At 46.8% G+C, this 17289-nt stretch overlaps 1 protein-coding gene across 1 annotated transcript; it reads right to left on the reverse strand.

Moving 5' to 3' along the window:
• Positions 1-7566: 7566 nt before the first annotated feature.
• Positions 7567-16075, reverse strand: SPATA19 (spermatogenesis associated 19). Its single transcript, XM_079956087.1, has 7 exons — positions 15873-16075; positions 15587-15643; positions 13626-13787; positions 12729-12811; positions 11157-11234; positions 9401-9499; positions 7567-7786 (listed from the first exon to the last, which is right to left on the reverse strand). The coding sequence occupies exons 1-6, from the start codon at positions 15948-15950 to the stop codon at positions 9412-9414; spliced, it is 546 nt and encodes a 181-aa protein (XP_079812213.1). The 5' UTR covers positions 15951-16075; the 3' UTR covers positions 7567-7786; positions 9401-9411.
• Between the last annotated feature and the right edge of the window lie 1214 nt (positions 16076-17289).

Raw genomic sequence — 17289 nt, forward strand, 5'->3', positions numbered from 1 at the left:
CGGAAAAAGAATGACCCTCCCTCCCCCAGTCTTGCCGCCTTGTCTCCAAGCTGGTAATCGCTATAGGAAACAAGGTGGAGGTGGGAAAGGTGGCAGAAAACAACATGCTCTAGGGGGAGGTGGGTTGGGGGGGTGCTTCAAAAAAGCTTATTCTGAAACACTCTTCTTATTGAAAATGGGGGGGGGAGAAGCCATGGAGTTGTGGGGTGATGGGTTTGTTGCACAAGACAGCCAAGTAAACGTCAGCCGTGCCACCTGAATTTGCAGGCATGTGTTAGACTCCCACCTGAAAACAACAACAGCCTGGAAATGCCCTGTGACCCTGCCACAGACAACACAACTTGTGTCGAGATGGCTAATGTTGCCAACTTTTCAGGTGTCTACTAACTGTGCCTTTAGCAGTGACTCAGAGAAATATTGGCCTTTGTCTGCATGCTTTAGAAAGCATCACTTGATTTTTGCAGATCAAGCTGCAAGTACAGTGGTACCTTGGGTTAAGAACTTAATTCGTTCTGGAGGTCCGTTCTTAACCTGAAACTGTTCTTAACCTGAGGTACCACTTTAGCTAATGGGGCCTCCCACTGCCACTGCACGATTTCTGTTCTCATCCTGAAGCAAAGTTCTTAACCCAAGGTACTATTTCTGGGTTAGTGGAGTCTGTAACCTGAAGCGCCTGTAACCTGAAGCGTCTGTAACCCGAAGTACCACTGTACATGCACAGGAGCAAGCCAGGGCATTTTTCCCCCCAGGTCAGTTGGCAAACTGAAAGACAAGCTGTGTGGCTGACAGTATGTGCTGCCTCCGACACAGCCTGTATGTGCTACTGTGCACCATCAATCCAAAAGAGTCTGATATAAGGCAAGAAAAAGATGGCAAACTCCCACTGGGAAATGCTCTTATAACTTCCCGATGTGCAAATGCAGTAAAATAGCCAGTCTTAAATCCAGGGTTATTTCCTCTACAGCCCTAGGAAATGAAATGGCTTAACAGAGAAAGCCAACCACAGTGTGCTGTTAAATTCAGCCACTAAACTGGTTGCTGTTGTTAAACAAGTGCAGACAGCCGCTCAGGCAGAGGCGTGTCCCTGATGAAAGTAGCGATTGGGTGGAGAGTTGCAGCGGGTCATTTGCTAGGGAGGGGAAGAAGAGCAAGTTCCGAGTAGTCAATGAACAGCTTGTGGGTAACGCTCAGCTCATTAACAGGCCATGCAGGGAAGCAAGGCAAACTGAGGCAATGGTGCCATCTGGTTGCAAAAAATGAGCAATAGGCTTGGCCCTGGAACAGCAGCGTCTTTGACATTACATCACAAGCTAACATTATGTCATGTGCAGGTACATTTAAAATTTATTTAATTCGGGTGCTTATTGTTCAGATTTTTTTTTTTTTTTTTTAATCCTAAATTTTCAGATAAAAGCTGCTCAGAGCAATTTATGGTGTGGGAAGGGGGATCCTGGCTATGTTGCTGCTCTCTCTCAGCTGTTTTTCCAAACCAATACCTGAAGCCTAGCAAGAAGCAGAACAGCCAGGCAGGGGGGTATGGAGCACAGTCTGACTCTCCCAAGGCTGAGTTACTTTGCAGTGGGATGCGGGGGAGACAGTGGAACCTACAACAAAATGTTGCAGTGCTGAACATTCTTGCTCAGGGTCCCTTCCACCCTAGACAGGCAACCGGCCAGTGAAGCTGAATGTTGGGAGATTCAGAACTGACCAAAAGAGGTGCTACTCCACACTGCACAGAATTAAAATGTGGAACTCACTGCCACAAAACACACTGATGACCAACAACTTCAGTGGTTTTAAAAAAGGATTAGATAGATACATGGAGGACAAGACTATTGATGGCTATGAGTCACAATGGCTGTGTCCTACTGTACCTCCGTCAGAGAATGTAACCTCTGAAGGTTAGTTGCTGGGAATCACAGGTGAGCCAAGCGCACCTGTTGCGCTCAGGTCCTGCTTTCAGGCTTCCCACAGGCATCTGTTTGGCCACTGTGAGAACAGGGTGCTGGATGAGATGGGCCTTTGGCCTGAGCCAGCAGTGCTCCTATTGGGTTCTCTCTCCTGCTGAGGACACCCGCGCTCCCTGTGTTTTGAGACAAGGAAACCATTGCCTGTGGCTTTCTGAAAAGGAACACCTCATCGCTTCCACAGTCAAAATCTACAACGTGGCCCTATTTTGAACGTGGCCAACATGGAATTCCATGAGCCCATGTCCCCACCAGCCTTGCAGGAAGAAAATTGCTGAGACCTTTTCACCTGTACCTGCTGCCTGTCCCAGAAGAAGAAGAAGAGGAGGAGGAGGAGGAGGAGGAGGAGTTTGGATTTGATATCCCGCTTTATCACTACCAGAAGGAGCCTCAAAGCAGCTAACATTCTCCTTTCCCTTCCTCCCCCACAACAAACACTCTGTGAGGTGAATGGGGCTGAGAGACTTCAGAGAAGTGTGACTAGCCCAAGCTCACCCAGCAGCTGCATGTGGACGAGCGGAGACGCGAACCCGGTTCACCAGATTACAAGTCTACCACTCTTAACCACTACACCACACTGGCTCCTCCTATGTTGTTTTCCTTGCCTCACTTCGACTTTCACTTATTTTGTTTGCTTGCATTCCCCTCAAACAAGGGTCCAGGACTGGGCAGGGGGAGGCAAGCAAAGAAGCGGAAGGAAGCACCTGGGTACATATTAAAGACTGTGGCATTGCAGATGCTTTGGGGGGGGGATGATTTAAACATGACGTCAAAGACGATAATGGTGTTGTCAGAGCTGCAGTGTTAACACCAATCAATAATTCACTGATACACTGCCGGTGTGCCTTCAGCTATCATGTCCACCTTTGGCAGGCGGGGGCAGGGGGGAACGGGTGCAGTAACAGGCAATTTGGTCCCTCGTGGCCTGAGGCTCATCTTCAAACGGAGGCTTTAATGACCTTCTGCAGCTTCAGATAGGGAGGAATGACAGAATCGACTGAGACTGGGTAAATACCGCCTTTGGTTAAATTATGTAGCCTCTCTGCGTAAATTTTGAGTTGGTGGGTCTGGGCCTGAAATGGCTTCATCATCAGAACAGAAGAAGATCCCTGCTAGATCAGGCCAATGGACAATCTAGTCATAAAATTGTAGAACTGTGGAGTTGGAAAAAGACTGTGAGGATCATCAACCTCCTGCAATGCAGGAATCCTTCACCCAACATGGGGCTTGAACCCACAACCCTGAGATTAAGCATCTCGTGCTCCACCAACTGAGGTAAGTCCAGCATCCTGTTCTCACAGAGGCCAACCAGATGCCCGTAGGAAACCCTCAAGCAAGGAGGGTCCAAGCGCAAGAGCCCTCTCTCCTCCTACGGGTTCCAGCAAGTGGTCTTCAGAAGCGTTACTACCCCCAACTGTGGCAGTAGCCAGGAGTGGCCAGCACAGTGGGGTGGGACTGCCCCACTGCCCTCCCAACAGCGGGGTCACTCCTGTGTACTAGAGCAGTGCAGAGGTGGGGCAGTGAGATGGCAAGGTGGGAGTTGGATGGGTGCCCAGCAGAATGAATCCTGCATAACCCTGACCCCCCCCCGCGCCCCCCCACTGCCCTGGTAAATGGCAGGCCCAGCCAGCAGAGTTGTAACCCAAAGCAGGCAGAGCCCATTCCCAAGCAGGAAGTGTAGAGTATTAAAAATGCAGACAAACCAACAATTCATGATTTGCTAGATAGGCACATGATAGGAGCTGAAGCTTACAGAGTTTTCCTGCTAGAGAGAGCTCTGAGACACTCCCACTGTGCCTTGTCAGGAAAGGCTATACTGTACATTATATATTATTCTTCCTGCCTGAACACACCCTCTCCTTTTTTCCAACTCTTTCTGCCCTGCCAGCAATATGACAATGTCTGCATCTGAGCTCCAAACTGGAGACACAATTTTAAGCTAGACTTAAGTATGTATTTGTAACTGAATTACCATTTTAAGCCTGCCTGAACAAAGCTGCTGTATCTGTTACAAGTATTCTGAATGAATAAATGTTTATTTTTACCTTTTACAGCACTGTGATTGTTATTTTAAGGGGGAGAAAAGGAGGAAATGCTAGGAAAATCCAGCCTGACTTAAAGCACCCTGGATTGCTTCAACTAAAAGGCTAAAACTAGCCTATCCAACCTTCCCTTTTAAGCTGCAAAGGGAGGCACTCTGCTGAACTCACAAACATGAGGAAGGGGCTGTTTGGGGGAGGGGGTTAAGGGAAAATGTATTTGATTGCTTTGATTATATGTTGGCCTTATATACAACTAATAAAATATTCAAAACAAACAAACAAACATGAGGAAGGAAAGATAATATCTAATGAATATGTCCTCTCCTAACATCTACCGTATTCACATCCCAACAGGAAGAAGGTCGAAAGATTCAGGAACAACAGAAGAAAGTCCTTCTTCACACAGCACATAGTCAAAGAGATAGAATTCACTCCCACAAGGAGTGATGGCCACCAACTTAGTTGGCTTAGGCAAATTTGTAGCTACTAGCCACAGTGACTATGTTCCACCTCCACTGTCGTAGTGAATGGGATGCGGGTGGCGCTGTGAGATAAACCACTGAGCCATTTGGGCTTGCTGATCGGAAGGTTGGCGGTTCGAATCCCCACCACGGGGTGAGCTCCTGTTGCTCTGTCCTAGCTCCTGCCAACCTAGCAGTTCAAAAGCATGCCGGTGCAAGTAGATAAATAGGTACCACTGTGGCAGGAAGGCAAACAGCATTTCCATGTGCTCTGGCTTCCTTCACTGTGTTCCGTTGCACCAGAAGCGGTTTAGTCATGCTGGCCACATGACCCAGAAACCTGTCTGTGGACAAACAGCAGCTCCCTCGGCCCGAAAGCGAGATGAGCGCCGCAACCCCATAGTCACCTTTGACTGGACTTAACTGTCCAGGGGTCCTTTAACTTAACCTTTCTTATCGTAGGCAGTATGCCTCTGGGTACCATTCGCTTGGAATCACAGGTGGAGAGAGTTGCTGCTGAAGGCATCTCAGAGGCATCTGGCGAAGAGGCACCTTCATGGATCGGGGGCAGGTGTGTGCAACTCTGAACAGGCTCCCACCATCTCTGGCCTCCCATTCTGCACACAGGGGCAGCTTCTCGGTGCTGCAAGCATCGACTTCCCAACAGGCCCTCTGGTCAGTATTCCACGGAGGCCGCCGGCAGCCTTGCGGAACCCGTGACCCACAGACGCCTTGATTAGCACTTCTTTTCAGCCTATTTAGCTACGCAAATGCCTCCGTCACGGCTGAGCGGCCACGTCTTTGCCACTTGCTTTCCCATTAATTCAGCGCGAAAATTGGTGGTGCCTGGAATACAGGTGGAGCCGCCGCCACCGTTTCCGCCTCGGTTTCCTGACACCTGCCCTCCTCCTCCGCCAGAGTTAATCATGCAGGGAACAAAGATCCCTTTGAATCGCTTAATGACTTCGTTTCCCTGAGGCCAGAGAGAGAAAGCGTGTGCGGCAGCGGCAGTGGCGGCATCGCCAACCGCACTGCTCTAGCACACGGTTGCCAACTTTCGTGACCAAGGTATCTATGCTCCTGAACATTTAATGGCAGCTTGATCCGCAGGCATTAACAGGCGAGAATGTTTCCTCTAATTCACCTGCTAATTTTCTGTTGATCAAACTGTATTTTTTAAAAAAAAGGCAAAAGAGTAGCTCAGACTAAGTTTTATGTTGACCAGTTGGTAACTGCATTCCCAGCATTTAGCAACAAAAGAGTTATCAATACTTGTTCATTTTGTAATATGCTTTTGGTGTTTTCAATGAATATTCCCCCCCCCCCACACACAATTTTCCACACTATTTTAAATAAATTTTAAATTCACGTGCTCCTGGCTCTTTGGTCACTATCTGTATGCTCACTGGAGCAAATTAATATAGTCTGAATTAAAAACCTAGGGTTTTTTACGTGGAAATGAAGCCGCTGAGGTTATCTCTGCATATGAAAATCACAGTGTGTGTGTGAAGCAGCCTTGCAGGCCAATGATATAGAACATTTTGAAAGAGAAAGACGGGGAATGTGGACAAAAAGAATGCCCCTTAAAATAAATCCCACACGCCACCTTTAAAGGCACTTTATTTTCTCTTCACATCTCTAACCCCCCTCCTCTGTTTCTTTTCCATAAGTTTGCTCTTGCAAGCCTGTACTGCCATCTGGTGGGATTTCTGTGCAAGTTATCCCAGTTAGTTGGGGCTGAATTAAGACTCATAGATGCCCTGAGCACCGAAAATATTATGGTGCCCCCTTCTATACGTAATTCAAAATAAACACAATGCCAAACTGGAAAAATTAAATTGTGTAGTGGAGTGTAAGGAAGTCTAACAAAGCTTTGAACTTCCCCATGATGACTACTGTGGTGTGGGACTTTTGGTTGGTTGGTTGGTTGGTTGGTTGGTTGGTTGTTTTTCAAAAACAAAATCCTCATTATTATTTTTTGAGCCATTATTATTTTGCTGATGCCCTAACAACATGCTTGGTCCACCAATTGGGCAATCCACTGCAGCATTTAGTGTAGGCTCCAGATTTGTTTGAAAGGGGCTAAGTCAGGGATGGGGAACCTTTGACACACAAGACCTCCACATGCAGCCTATGAATCCATTTCCCCCAAACTGCACCCACCTGCCCCAAACCTGAATATTGTATTCAACATCAGGTGTGGGGCAGGCAGAGACATAGTTGGATTAGCAGCTTACCCCTGCAGGAAGCTGGATTGAACTCGATCCTGCAGGGTAGCAGGAACCCCACCTCCATGGGACAACTTTGAGAGGTGATTTGGACAACCCAACCACCAATCACGTGCCATTCGCCTGCCATCATTATTATGTCAGGTGATTGGCAGGGGTACAGTCCCACCTACCTAAGTTAGCCTGTGGGGTTTGGGCGTCATGGACACAGAGGGGTGGTGAGAGCTCAGAGCCCAGGGACTGGTGGTGGGACTATGAGTGATCAGAAGGAGAAGAGGGTGCAGACTGGGAGGAGGTGGCATCAGAAGCTGAAGAGGCATCAGGGTTTAGTGAGCAGGAAGAGTATGTGGCAGACAGAAGTCCAGAAACAGAAGCTGAAGTGGAGAGAGACCAAGAGGCAGAAATGAGCTAGGCTGGTGAAGAAGCCAGGGTGTCTCCACTCCTGCTATGACAAGTTCCCCTGCCCCCAGATTTCCCAGGATTAGAAGAGACATGAAGAGGGAGCAGCAGAGACAGGCTAAGGCACCACCATGTCCTCCCACTTCCTGGCCACTTTCACCACTGCCCATCTGTTGCCCTTTGCGCACTGCAGCCCAGAATGAGACAGCAGCTTAAGTGGTGTCTGCATCTCCTCCTCCTCCTTGTCACTGCTCACACTGCTGCTCAGGCAGCCTTAGCAAAGAGGAGGAACAGGGTCTGGTGGGGCTTTAGGGATCAGCAGCAGGCCCCATGCAGGGATGTGGGCCTTGGCCAAAGCCCTGTGGTGCCAACTCCGGGCACCAGGACTGCGTGAACACTTACCCTTTAAAAACTTTGCACCCTCCAAAAAAAGATGAAAGGAAAGCCCAGCCTGTCTTTTAGAAAGCGCTTTAAATGGTAAGCAATTTTTTATTAGTCATTCACAGTTCACAAAGCCAGGCATTTATAATAGCCCGAGCAAAAAAAATAAGTAAATCCTTCCGGAGGATTCAGGCTGCTTCTCTGGCCATTTCAAGAAGGCAAGGCTTTCACAGCCAAAGGAGAAGACCCAGGGGGCAGAACAGGAAGGGCACCTCCTTCTCCTCAAGAGCCACAGGGAAATAGGGACTCTGGGAGGAGGAAAGCACAGGAAGAAGATCAGGGGGGAAGAATGATGCTCCTGCATCGGGAAAACATCACATGTCACTGCTAGAGCTGCTACCAGGTCATTATTTCCCAAGAGACGTTTCAAACTGCTAACTGAGTGACTGGTGCTTTTTTGAGTTTGATCCAGAGATTAGGAAAAAAACTAGAGGCATCTGCATTTTCCTTCCCCCAGATTCCTGCCCAAGCTGTATGCATGAGATCAGGGATGTGGAACATGTAACCCTCAGGATGCCATTGACCTACAACTCTCATCAACCCCCAGCCGGTATGACCAATGGTCAAGAATGATGGGAGTTGTAATCCAACAACATTGAGGTCATGAGTCCCATAGAGATGTCATGGAGGGGATGGGAGGATCCTGAGGAGGAATGGAAGCAACTTGGGGCATTGGATCAGGGGAGTCCTGAAGGGGGTCCTGGCCATAGCTGTCAACATTTCCCTTTTTTAAAGGGAACTTCCCTTATTCTGAATAGGATTCCTCACAAGGAAAGGGAAAAGTCAACAGCTATGGTCCTGACAGGATGGGGGAAATTGTCTGTAGGCAGGGGCGTAGCACTGTTTGCCAGTGCCTGGGGTGGGTGCGTGTGCATGTGTGCCAGGCAGGTGGAGCACGCTTGCCCAGCCCTCAATGCCCAATGGGCACTCGTGCACCAGGCGGGGCATGGAGGGTGAAGAGCACCCCCGTGTTCCCCAACCTGTGCCCTCCCTGGACTGCCATTCGCATGCCAAGTGGGGGCACAGCACCAAAGGTGCTGTTCACCCTCTGCACTCCCCAGGCAGGGCACGACAGGAATCTCTGTGGGGCCGCCTGGTTTTCACATACACCCCTTCAGACTGTGCACCCAGGGCAACAGCCCCTCTGGCACACCCCACACTATTCCACTGACTGTGAGATCTCAAGATGTGTCTGAGTCCACAGAAATCCAGGAAATGGAAAGCTGGGTCCAGGGAAGGGATAATTCAGGTTGGCAGAAAAGTACCCCTGTGGCATCAGGCACCTCTAATCAGAGACATCCTGCAGTTGAGTTCCCCTACCCCAGCACTGCCTCCGGGTGGTGAGGAGTTTCCTCCTGCAGGGGGAGGCAACAGAGACTAAATTGGATGCTGAGCCAGTGCTGTCAACACCTCCATCCTCCAGGGTCGTGGAGGCACTAGAGGTGGCATGAACAGAGCTCACAGACCCAACTCACTAGGTCAGTGGCCCATCCAGCCCAGCATCCTGCTCTTACAGTGGCCAGCCTGTGGGAAACCTGCAAGCAGCACATGAGCATAACTGTGCTCACCTGTGGTTTCCAGCCACAAGTATTCAGAATCATTACCATTTCCATTTGTGGAGGCAGATCATAGCACTCATGGCTGGTATGTAGAGTTAAACATTAACAGAAGAGTCCTAATGGTAAGGGCTGTTTAGCAGTGGAACAGAGGTGGCCAGCTGTCTTTCTGTGGAAATAGGCAACCACATCTCAGTGCTGTAGCTGCAGGTTCCTGCAATGAGTGGGGTTAAATGGCCTCGGGGTCCCTTGCAATGCTAAAATCCCATGGAAGGAAAGGCAGAGGGCTGGGGATGAGCACCTCACCTGTCCGTGTCTTAATACGCTGGCATTGAGAAATGGAGATTGGTGTCCGATGGGCCGCTGTCCAGGTCAGTCACAGCTTGGAACATGACTCTGGAGACACTGGGAGGTAAAGAAATGAGGTCAGACTGAACTTGCTCTCTTGGAGAATCTGGACAAGAGCTGGTAGTGGATTCAGGACACAAAAACCTGCTGAAGGTGCACATCCAGGAACCCTCGACAAGACCCTCCAACCACCAGTTGCTGTAAAATGGTATGAGGGGAGAGTGGCTCTTGTGCTCAAATCTCACTTGCTGGTTTCCCATTGGGGCATCTGGTTGGCCACTGTGAGAACAGGATGCTAGACTAGATGAGCCATTGGTCTGATCCAGCAGGTTATTCTTCTGTTCTTATCTCCAAACAGGGCTAGGAAGGACCTCTGCTAGAAATCCCGGTCAGTGTAGACAAGAATGAACTAGATGGACCAATTGTCGCCTTATCACCCTCCAACAGTGAGTTAAGCATTCCAGAAGTGCTTTCTTTTGCACATAGAAGGAATAGCAAAGAAAGATGGGTTTGACAATAACTCCCTTCTGTCTCAGTCACAGCACCCACTATGGAGAAATTATCTTAACACTTTTGGTTTGTGTGTGTGTGTGTGTGTGTGTGTGTGTGTGTGTGTATCGTATTTTTCGCTCTATAAGACGCACTTCTCCCCTCCTAAAAAGTAAGGGGAAATGTGTGTGCATCTTACGGAGCGAATGCAGGTGGGAGGCTCTGCTCAGCGCTCCCTTTAAAGAGCCACATGGAGCATGTGTGCAGCTCTTGGGGGCTTTTCCCCAAGGAGGGAGAAGGGCTGCCCTTCTCCCTCCTTGGGGAAAAGCCCCCAAGAGCCACACACACGCTCCACACACTTTTTAAAGGGAGCACGGCTCTTGGGGGAGCCTTCTGGTGAGAGGCTGCTGGGGAGAGGCTGCACGCGGCTATCCCATAAGCCAGGACAGCAAGCAGGATCACTGCGCTGCAATCCCGCTTGCTGTCCTAGCTTCTGGGATTCAGAATATTTTTTTTCTTGTTTTCCTCCTCCAAAAACTAGGTGTGTCTTATGGTCTGAAAAATACGGTATGTATATCTGTATATATGGACCAATTGTCTGACTCAATGTAAGGAAGTTCCCTATAAAACAATATAAAAACAGAACGTAAGGAAAACTAGTGGGCCTAAATGGAATACCCTTTGCCAGTCTCTTTGAATGTGATTCAAATTGCAATATCCATATGCAGATCAACTCCAGCTATAGAATTTGTGTATATAGATGTTATGGTCTATTGTCCCACTCCTAGGGTTAGAGACTCACTGATATGAGCACTGTTAAAAGAATTCCACATTGGATCACATCTAGGATTCAGTGAATTTATTTTCATACTAATGGGGCAGAACTAGGTAAGAATTATTTTTGGAAGCTGGTGTTAAGGGCAGAAGGGGAGCGTTGTATTGAACTTGCAGGGATAGAATTATCTCAGGAGTGTAAAAAGTTGCTTTAAACTGGGTCAGGGCATTGGTCCATCTAGCTCAACATTTTCTACACTGACTGATAGTAGCAGCTCTCCAGGATTTCAGGCAGAGGACATTCCCAATCTTATTTGGAGACACTGGGGATTGAACCTGGGGCGTTCTGAATGCAGAGCAGATGCTCTACCACTGAGCTATGGCCCTTCCCCATATGTGTAAGCAACAGAAATGTTGCTAAAAGCTATTTGCCCTTCCAGCTGGGTCTCACCTATTGCTCACTTTATCCAGCCTCTCTTGCATGGCATCCTTTCTCATATCGCTCGTGACATGATACACCCGGGTGTGACTGAAAAATAGAATCATAGTGTTGGAAAGGACATCAATATGTCATCTAGTCCAACTCCTGCCCAGGAAACCACAGCAACAGCAACAACCCAACAACAAGAGTAGTCTTCAATTTCTTAACCACCCCATAAGCTTCCAAGATATGTTGTAATAATTTTAAAACAACATTAAAAACAATTAAAGCAAAATAGAACCAAGATAATGGGGAGATCATTAGGTAGTCATCCAGCCTCTTCTTAAAATCCCATTCCAAAGGAGAGTCAACCACCATCCAAGGCAATCTTTGTTCCACAGGAAATTTCTCATAATATTTAGTTTAAATCAATTTTCTTGTCAATTGGACCCATCAGTTTAGGTCCTGGTCTTTGGGAGTACAGTGGTGCCCCGCAAGACAAACGCCTCGCAAGACGGAAAACCCGCTAGACGAAAGGGTTTTCCGTTTTGGAGGCGCTTCGCAAAACGAATATCCCTATGGGCTTGCTTCGCAAGACAAAACTGTCTTGCGAGTTCCTGTGGGGTTTTTTCCCTTTTTTCCCCCTTTTCCTAAGCCCTAAGCCGCTTATCAGCTGATCTGCTAAAAGCCGCTAAACCGCTAATAGCGCTAATCCGCTAAGTTGTCAATGGGCTTGCTTCGCAAGACGAAAAAACAGCTATACGAAGAGCCTCACGGAACGGATTAATTTCGTCTTGCGAGGCACCACTGTATCTGAAAAGGAATCTGATTCATCATCTATGTGACAGCTGTTCAAATATTTGAAGATGGCAATCCTCTCTCCTTTTAACTGTCTCTTCTCTGGGCTAAACATACCAAACCTGCCAGGTTTTGAAGGTCTGGTGCTAAAAATTCACTCATCTCTCAAAGTGAGTCTTGCATACCATTGAGTTGTCACAAGAAGCCATGCTCTACTCTCAGATGGCCTCATAAAATCACACATAATGCATAATGCTTAACCTCAGCTCTGTTCATCTTTTGGGTGCACATCTGAAGAGGTCTAGCTCCATGGTTTTCTGTTTCCTGCCCTCTGAATCCCCTCTCCACACTGAGTTGCCTGCTGTGGAATCATCTGCATATCTTCTGTGGGATTCCAGCATTAGTGCAAAGGATTCAGGATCACTTTCTAGACCAAAGGTGGGGAACCTTCAGACCTGCAGATGTTGTTGGGTTACCACTCTCAACGTCTCTGGCCATTGTGCTGACTGAGGCAGCTGAGTGCTGGAGTACACTAACATCTAGATGGTTGCAGGTCCTCCTTTCTCCATCCAAATGTTGCTGAACTACAACTCCCACTATCCCTGGTCTTCCTGGGGTGATGAGAGTTGTAGTTCAGCAACATCTGGGTGACCAAAGGTTTCCCACACTACAAAACTATTCTGTGGTTGCATATTTCAAGGAAAGATCAATGTCCCACCCCTGTTCAAGAGTGTGCACTCAGATCATTCAGAGTGCCATTGCTCATCACTTCAATGGACACCATTGACCCATGTGAAGGCTCACCTCCATCGGACAAACTGGATCCTTGTCCTGTCTTCTGTCAGGTCCAGGCTGGAACTGGATGAAAGTATTGTGCTGGAACACTCCTGCAACAGTGATATGAAAAGTCTGCTTATGTGCACCAGAAAAATCTTGGTGTATACTCAGCTCTGGCCAAACTAAGCCTCCTGGTGTATATATTGCTCTAGGAGGCATAGTTTGGAGGCATAGTCAAGTATTCACTTCCAGAGGTAATGCAAAATACATAACTTCTGGTAAATGAGCCATACTAGTTGCTAGAGGACCATGAAAGTTTCAGTCTTCCACATGGAATTGCATACTCACTTCTCTGAATTTTGCAATGCAGGTTTGGTTCAGTCAAAATACATTTGAAAATGTGTTCTTTACAGGACCAAAGATCCAAAAAATATTTATTTTAAAGGGGAGAATGAGTTGAAAATGAGCACAAAAAGCTTACAAGTTGCATATTTCAAGGAAAAGTGCATATAAAACTAAGTGCAATTTAAATGCAAATTCATTGTATAGCTCTTTTTTTAAAAGCTATGCAGAAAGTAAGGGAAGAATGGACTAATTGAAACTGACACAGACATAAATACACTGATTTCTCCATAGAATATTTGCTTTTGCAGGCAATGGCTGCATACACACCATACATTGAAAGCACATTGGAAAAATATTGATCACCATGCACACAAAAAGAATGCTGGAAACTGTAGTTTACCACTCACAGAACCACAGTTCCCAAGACCCTTAACAAAATACTGTTCTCCAGATGTTTGGGGGAGTGCACTTTCAATAGATGGTGCATCCACAGCCTATAAGCACCTAAGTATTGCTCTTCTGCTTCCTTTTCTATATCCCATTCTCATCTGCACATAAACTGCTGCAGCTCTCACTCACCCTTGGTGGCCTCCTGTCTTCAAAGGTCTCCCAGGTTTCTGGTTTTGATCTTGCTGCTGCCAAATCTAGGCCAACTGAAGGAAAAGTTCTGATCCCGTCCACCTGGCAGTCCGACCTGTTTTCTGACTTCTGCCTAAAGATCTTGACAGCATCTTCTTCGATCTAAGAGGCAACACAAACACACATGCCACCACCATATTCTCCCCCAAAGTGAAGTCATACAGAACTAGTTGGTCACCATTAATGTCATTACAGTTGTACCTTGGTTTTCGAACAGTTTAGTTCCCAAACGTTTTGGCTCCCAAACGTCGCAAACCCAGAAGTGACTGTTCCGGTTTGCGAACTATTTTTGGAAGCCGAACGTCCGACCGGGCTTCCACGGCTTCTGATTGGCTGCAGGAGCTTCCTGCAGCCAATTAGAAGCCACGATTTGGTTTTCAAACATTTTGGAAGTCCAACGGATTTCTGGAACTGATTCCGTTGGACTTCCAAGGTACGACTACTGATTTATGCCAAGTCATAAATGTGAATGACACTTGACTTCATAGAGTTTCATAAGAAGAGAGAGATGAAAAAAACAGGCTTCTGCCCCAAAATGAGATTGCAATTTAGATATTATGAAAGGCAAAGTATGAAGAGAGGGGACTTTGAACAGGACCTCAGCATAGCTAACTTTTTTGCAGGGTCAAACCGTCACTCATATCAGGGCCAACCAACTAAAAAATGCATTTTGCAACTCATGGCTCCAAAAAGACCCAGACTCACTCAAGGCAGAACTTCAACATTTCTTCTCTCTCTCTCTTGCTCTCCCTCCCTTCCCATTGCACAATAAAATATATTTAGAAATGCAGATATTGAGAGGGAAATTAGAAATGCATAGGTTTGAGATAATATGCTTAAAAATAAATAGGTGTGTGCAGATTAAAACAACAATGGATTGATGTAAACCAGGATGGGAAAGACTTGGGAATGATGTGTGTGACAGCAGTTCTAGATACATGCAAAAGTGAAAGCATGCACATGTGGCTCAGTTATGCTTACCCCTATCCTAGTTACCCACGATGCTATCCACAATGGAAAACCATCCTATACCCCGTAGGCTCCTCTGCATTTTAGAGCCTTGGTTAAATGTGGTTTTGAAAACAGGCTCATATGGCTAGTTAAGCCCCATGATGAGCAGTTACATAGGTCCCCGGTCTCCATGCTAATGTTGTGTGCTGGATCCAAATTCCTTCCAAGCAGTCTGCATGGACAGAGCGTAGAAAGCTGCCCAGTGTTAACTCAGCCCCTTGTTTCATCTGTCTCAGTACTGCCAACGCTGACAAGCGGTAGCTTTAATTTTATTCAGTTCGTAAAATGTATACACTGCTTGATGGTTAAAAAACAACAACCTCAAAGCCGCTTATAAAAAGAATGAAACAATGGTGTTATTAGTAAAAACAACCATTCGAAGCATTTAATAATAATAATAATAATAAACACCCCAATGTAATAAATAAACTAAAAATAGATTAAAACACACACAAACTTTCCAAATATTCTGACAGGTTTGTCTAAGCTAAAAGCTTTTCCAGGGATTTGGGCAGGGAAACTTTCCCAGACACACCTGGAAATGGTGGGGATTGAATTTGGGAGCTTCTGCATGCAAAGCAGATACTCTGCCACTGAGCTATGGCTTAGGTAAAGGTAAAGGGACCCCTGACCATTAGGTCCAGTCGTGACCGACTCTTGGGTTGCGGTGCTCATCTCGCTTTACTGGCCGAGGGAGCCGGCATACAGCTTCCAGGTCATGTGGCCAGCATGACTAAGCCGCTTCTGGCGAACCAGAGCAGTGCACAGAAACGCCCACAGCGCCACCCGCATCCCTCAGCACCACCCACATCCCACAGCACCACCCGCATCCTGGAACTATGGTTTACCTGCCCCCAATTTCAGCCTGTAGCCCTATTCACTACACTCACCTTCTTCAGCCAATGCTCCAATACGTACTCTATCTCTGGCTCAACTATGTTATCAGCCTTAAAGGGAAAAGGGAAAATGAGTGGTAGTGAGAAATTCAACAGGGTCACCTTATAGTAAGTATCACCAGTGCTTTTTTAAAAATTGGAGTACTCAAGGGTATGCAGTACCTGCACCCTTTTTCTAGAAGAAAAGCACTGATATCACACACACCCTTCACCACCTCACAGCCCCTTCTGGGCCCAAAGAGCAGCCCAAGGACCCAAGCAACCTCCTGTGTGCCCTTACTGGAGCATCGTCAGCTGGGAAAGGTGTTCTAGAAGCCCTCCGGAACAAGATGTACGCTCCCCATGTGGTAATGATCATCCTGAGGCACTCTTAGTGAGGGCCAGATCTCCCTTGCCTCAGCCACCGTTCTCATCTGCCATAGGAAACGTGTGGCCTCTGCAATTCCAGTTGTGTGTTTGTGGCAGAGAGACATTATTGCGTCACTAAGTGCAAAAAAACAGTTGTCCGGGCAACCATGATGTCATAATGAGATGGGGGAGGGCAGATACTTATTGGTCAGATTCATTGTGGAATAAATATAGCTGTTTATTCTTTTGAATCTGGAAGACTGTGGACTTTACCATGAAAGGCTGGCTTGTGAAGATGCAACAATTAGCCTTGAATGAGAAGCTTACTGAGTACTGCAGGGCCAGCAAGGTGCAAAAGACAGGATACCTGGATGACCTTCATTTAGCACTTAGCTAAAGATCTCAAAAACTGGTTGTGCACCAACAGCATAAAATACTGGGTAGCTGTTTTTTGTGCGGCAGCAACAGCTTGTTGGTGCAGGATCTTGTCCTAATTTTAAAATTATTAACACCTTAAGCTGTTCTGCCTCATTTCAATATAGTGATTTTAAAGTTCTCACTGTTTTTTTTATATATTCTACATAGTTTTTAAATTCTATATTTAATATTGTACTTAATGTACTATATTGTGTCCCTCCTTCTCAACTGGTTATTGACCAAAATAAATTAATACAAAATGCATGTAGGAATTATCTATGCTCGCAAGTTTAGTAAAAATTGACTTTGATTTCTGGAATGATAGACCTCAGTTATGTGTTTTTACTATTTTTGGGTTGGGAGCTGCCCAGAGTGGCTGGGGCAACCCAGTCAGATAGGTAGCATATAAATAATGTAGTAGTAGTAGTAGTAGTAGTAGTAGTAGCAGCAGCAGCAGCAGTATTAGATGGGGTGTGAGGATGATGAGACAGTATTGCTTGGGTTTGTGTAATAGATGTCAAGAAAAGCAATCAATACATGTTACTTTCAAAACAATGTATGGCCTGTCATATCCTTCCAGAGTGTAAGAAAGCGCAAAGTTAACTTTGAATGCATGGTGTGGAAATTAACTTTTGTGCCCTGCAGCCTCAGTCCTTCCCCTTTAACGCCTCTGGGAAACAATCCCATGCAGACAGAAGGAAGTTGACCTAGACTTGCCCCTCCCTCCATCAAATCAAATAGGAAGGCTGGCTGAGTTGTATCTCTGGAGAATCCATGGAGTGCTGATTCAGAACCAATGTTTTTGGATTGGTTCAGGACCGATTGTGTCTCTCTGTGGGGGGGGGCAGGTGGTGGGGGGGGGTAAGTCATAAAGTGCCTGGTCAAATCCCCAAAGACACACTGGTGTCCATTTAGGATTCTGGGTACAACAA

This window comes from Podarcis cretensis (assembly GCF_951804945.1).
Source record: "Podarcis cretensis genome assembly, chromosome: 15".
Lineage (NCBI taxonomy): Eukaryota > Metazoa > Chordata > Lepidosauria > Squamata > Lacertidae > Podarcis > Podarcis cretensis.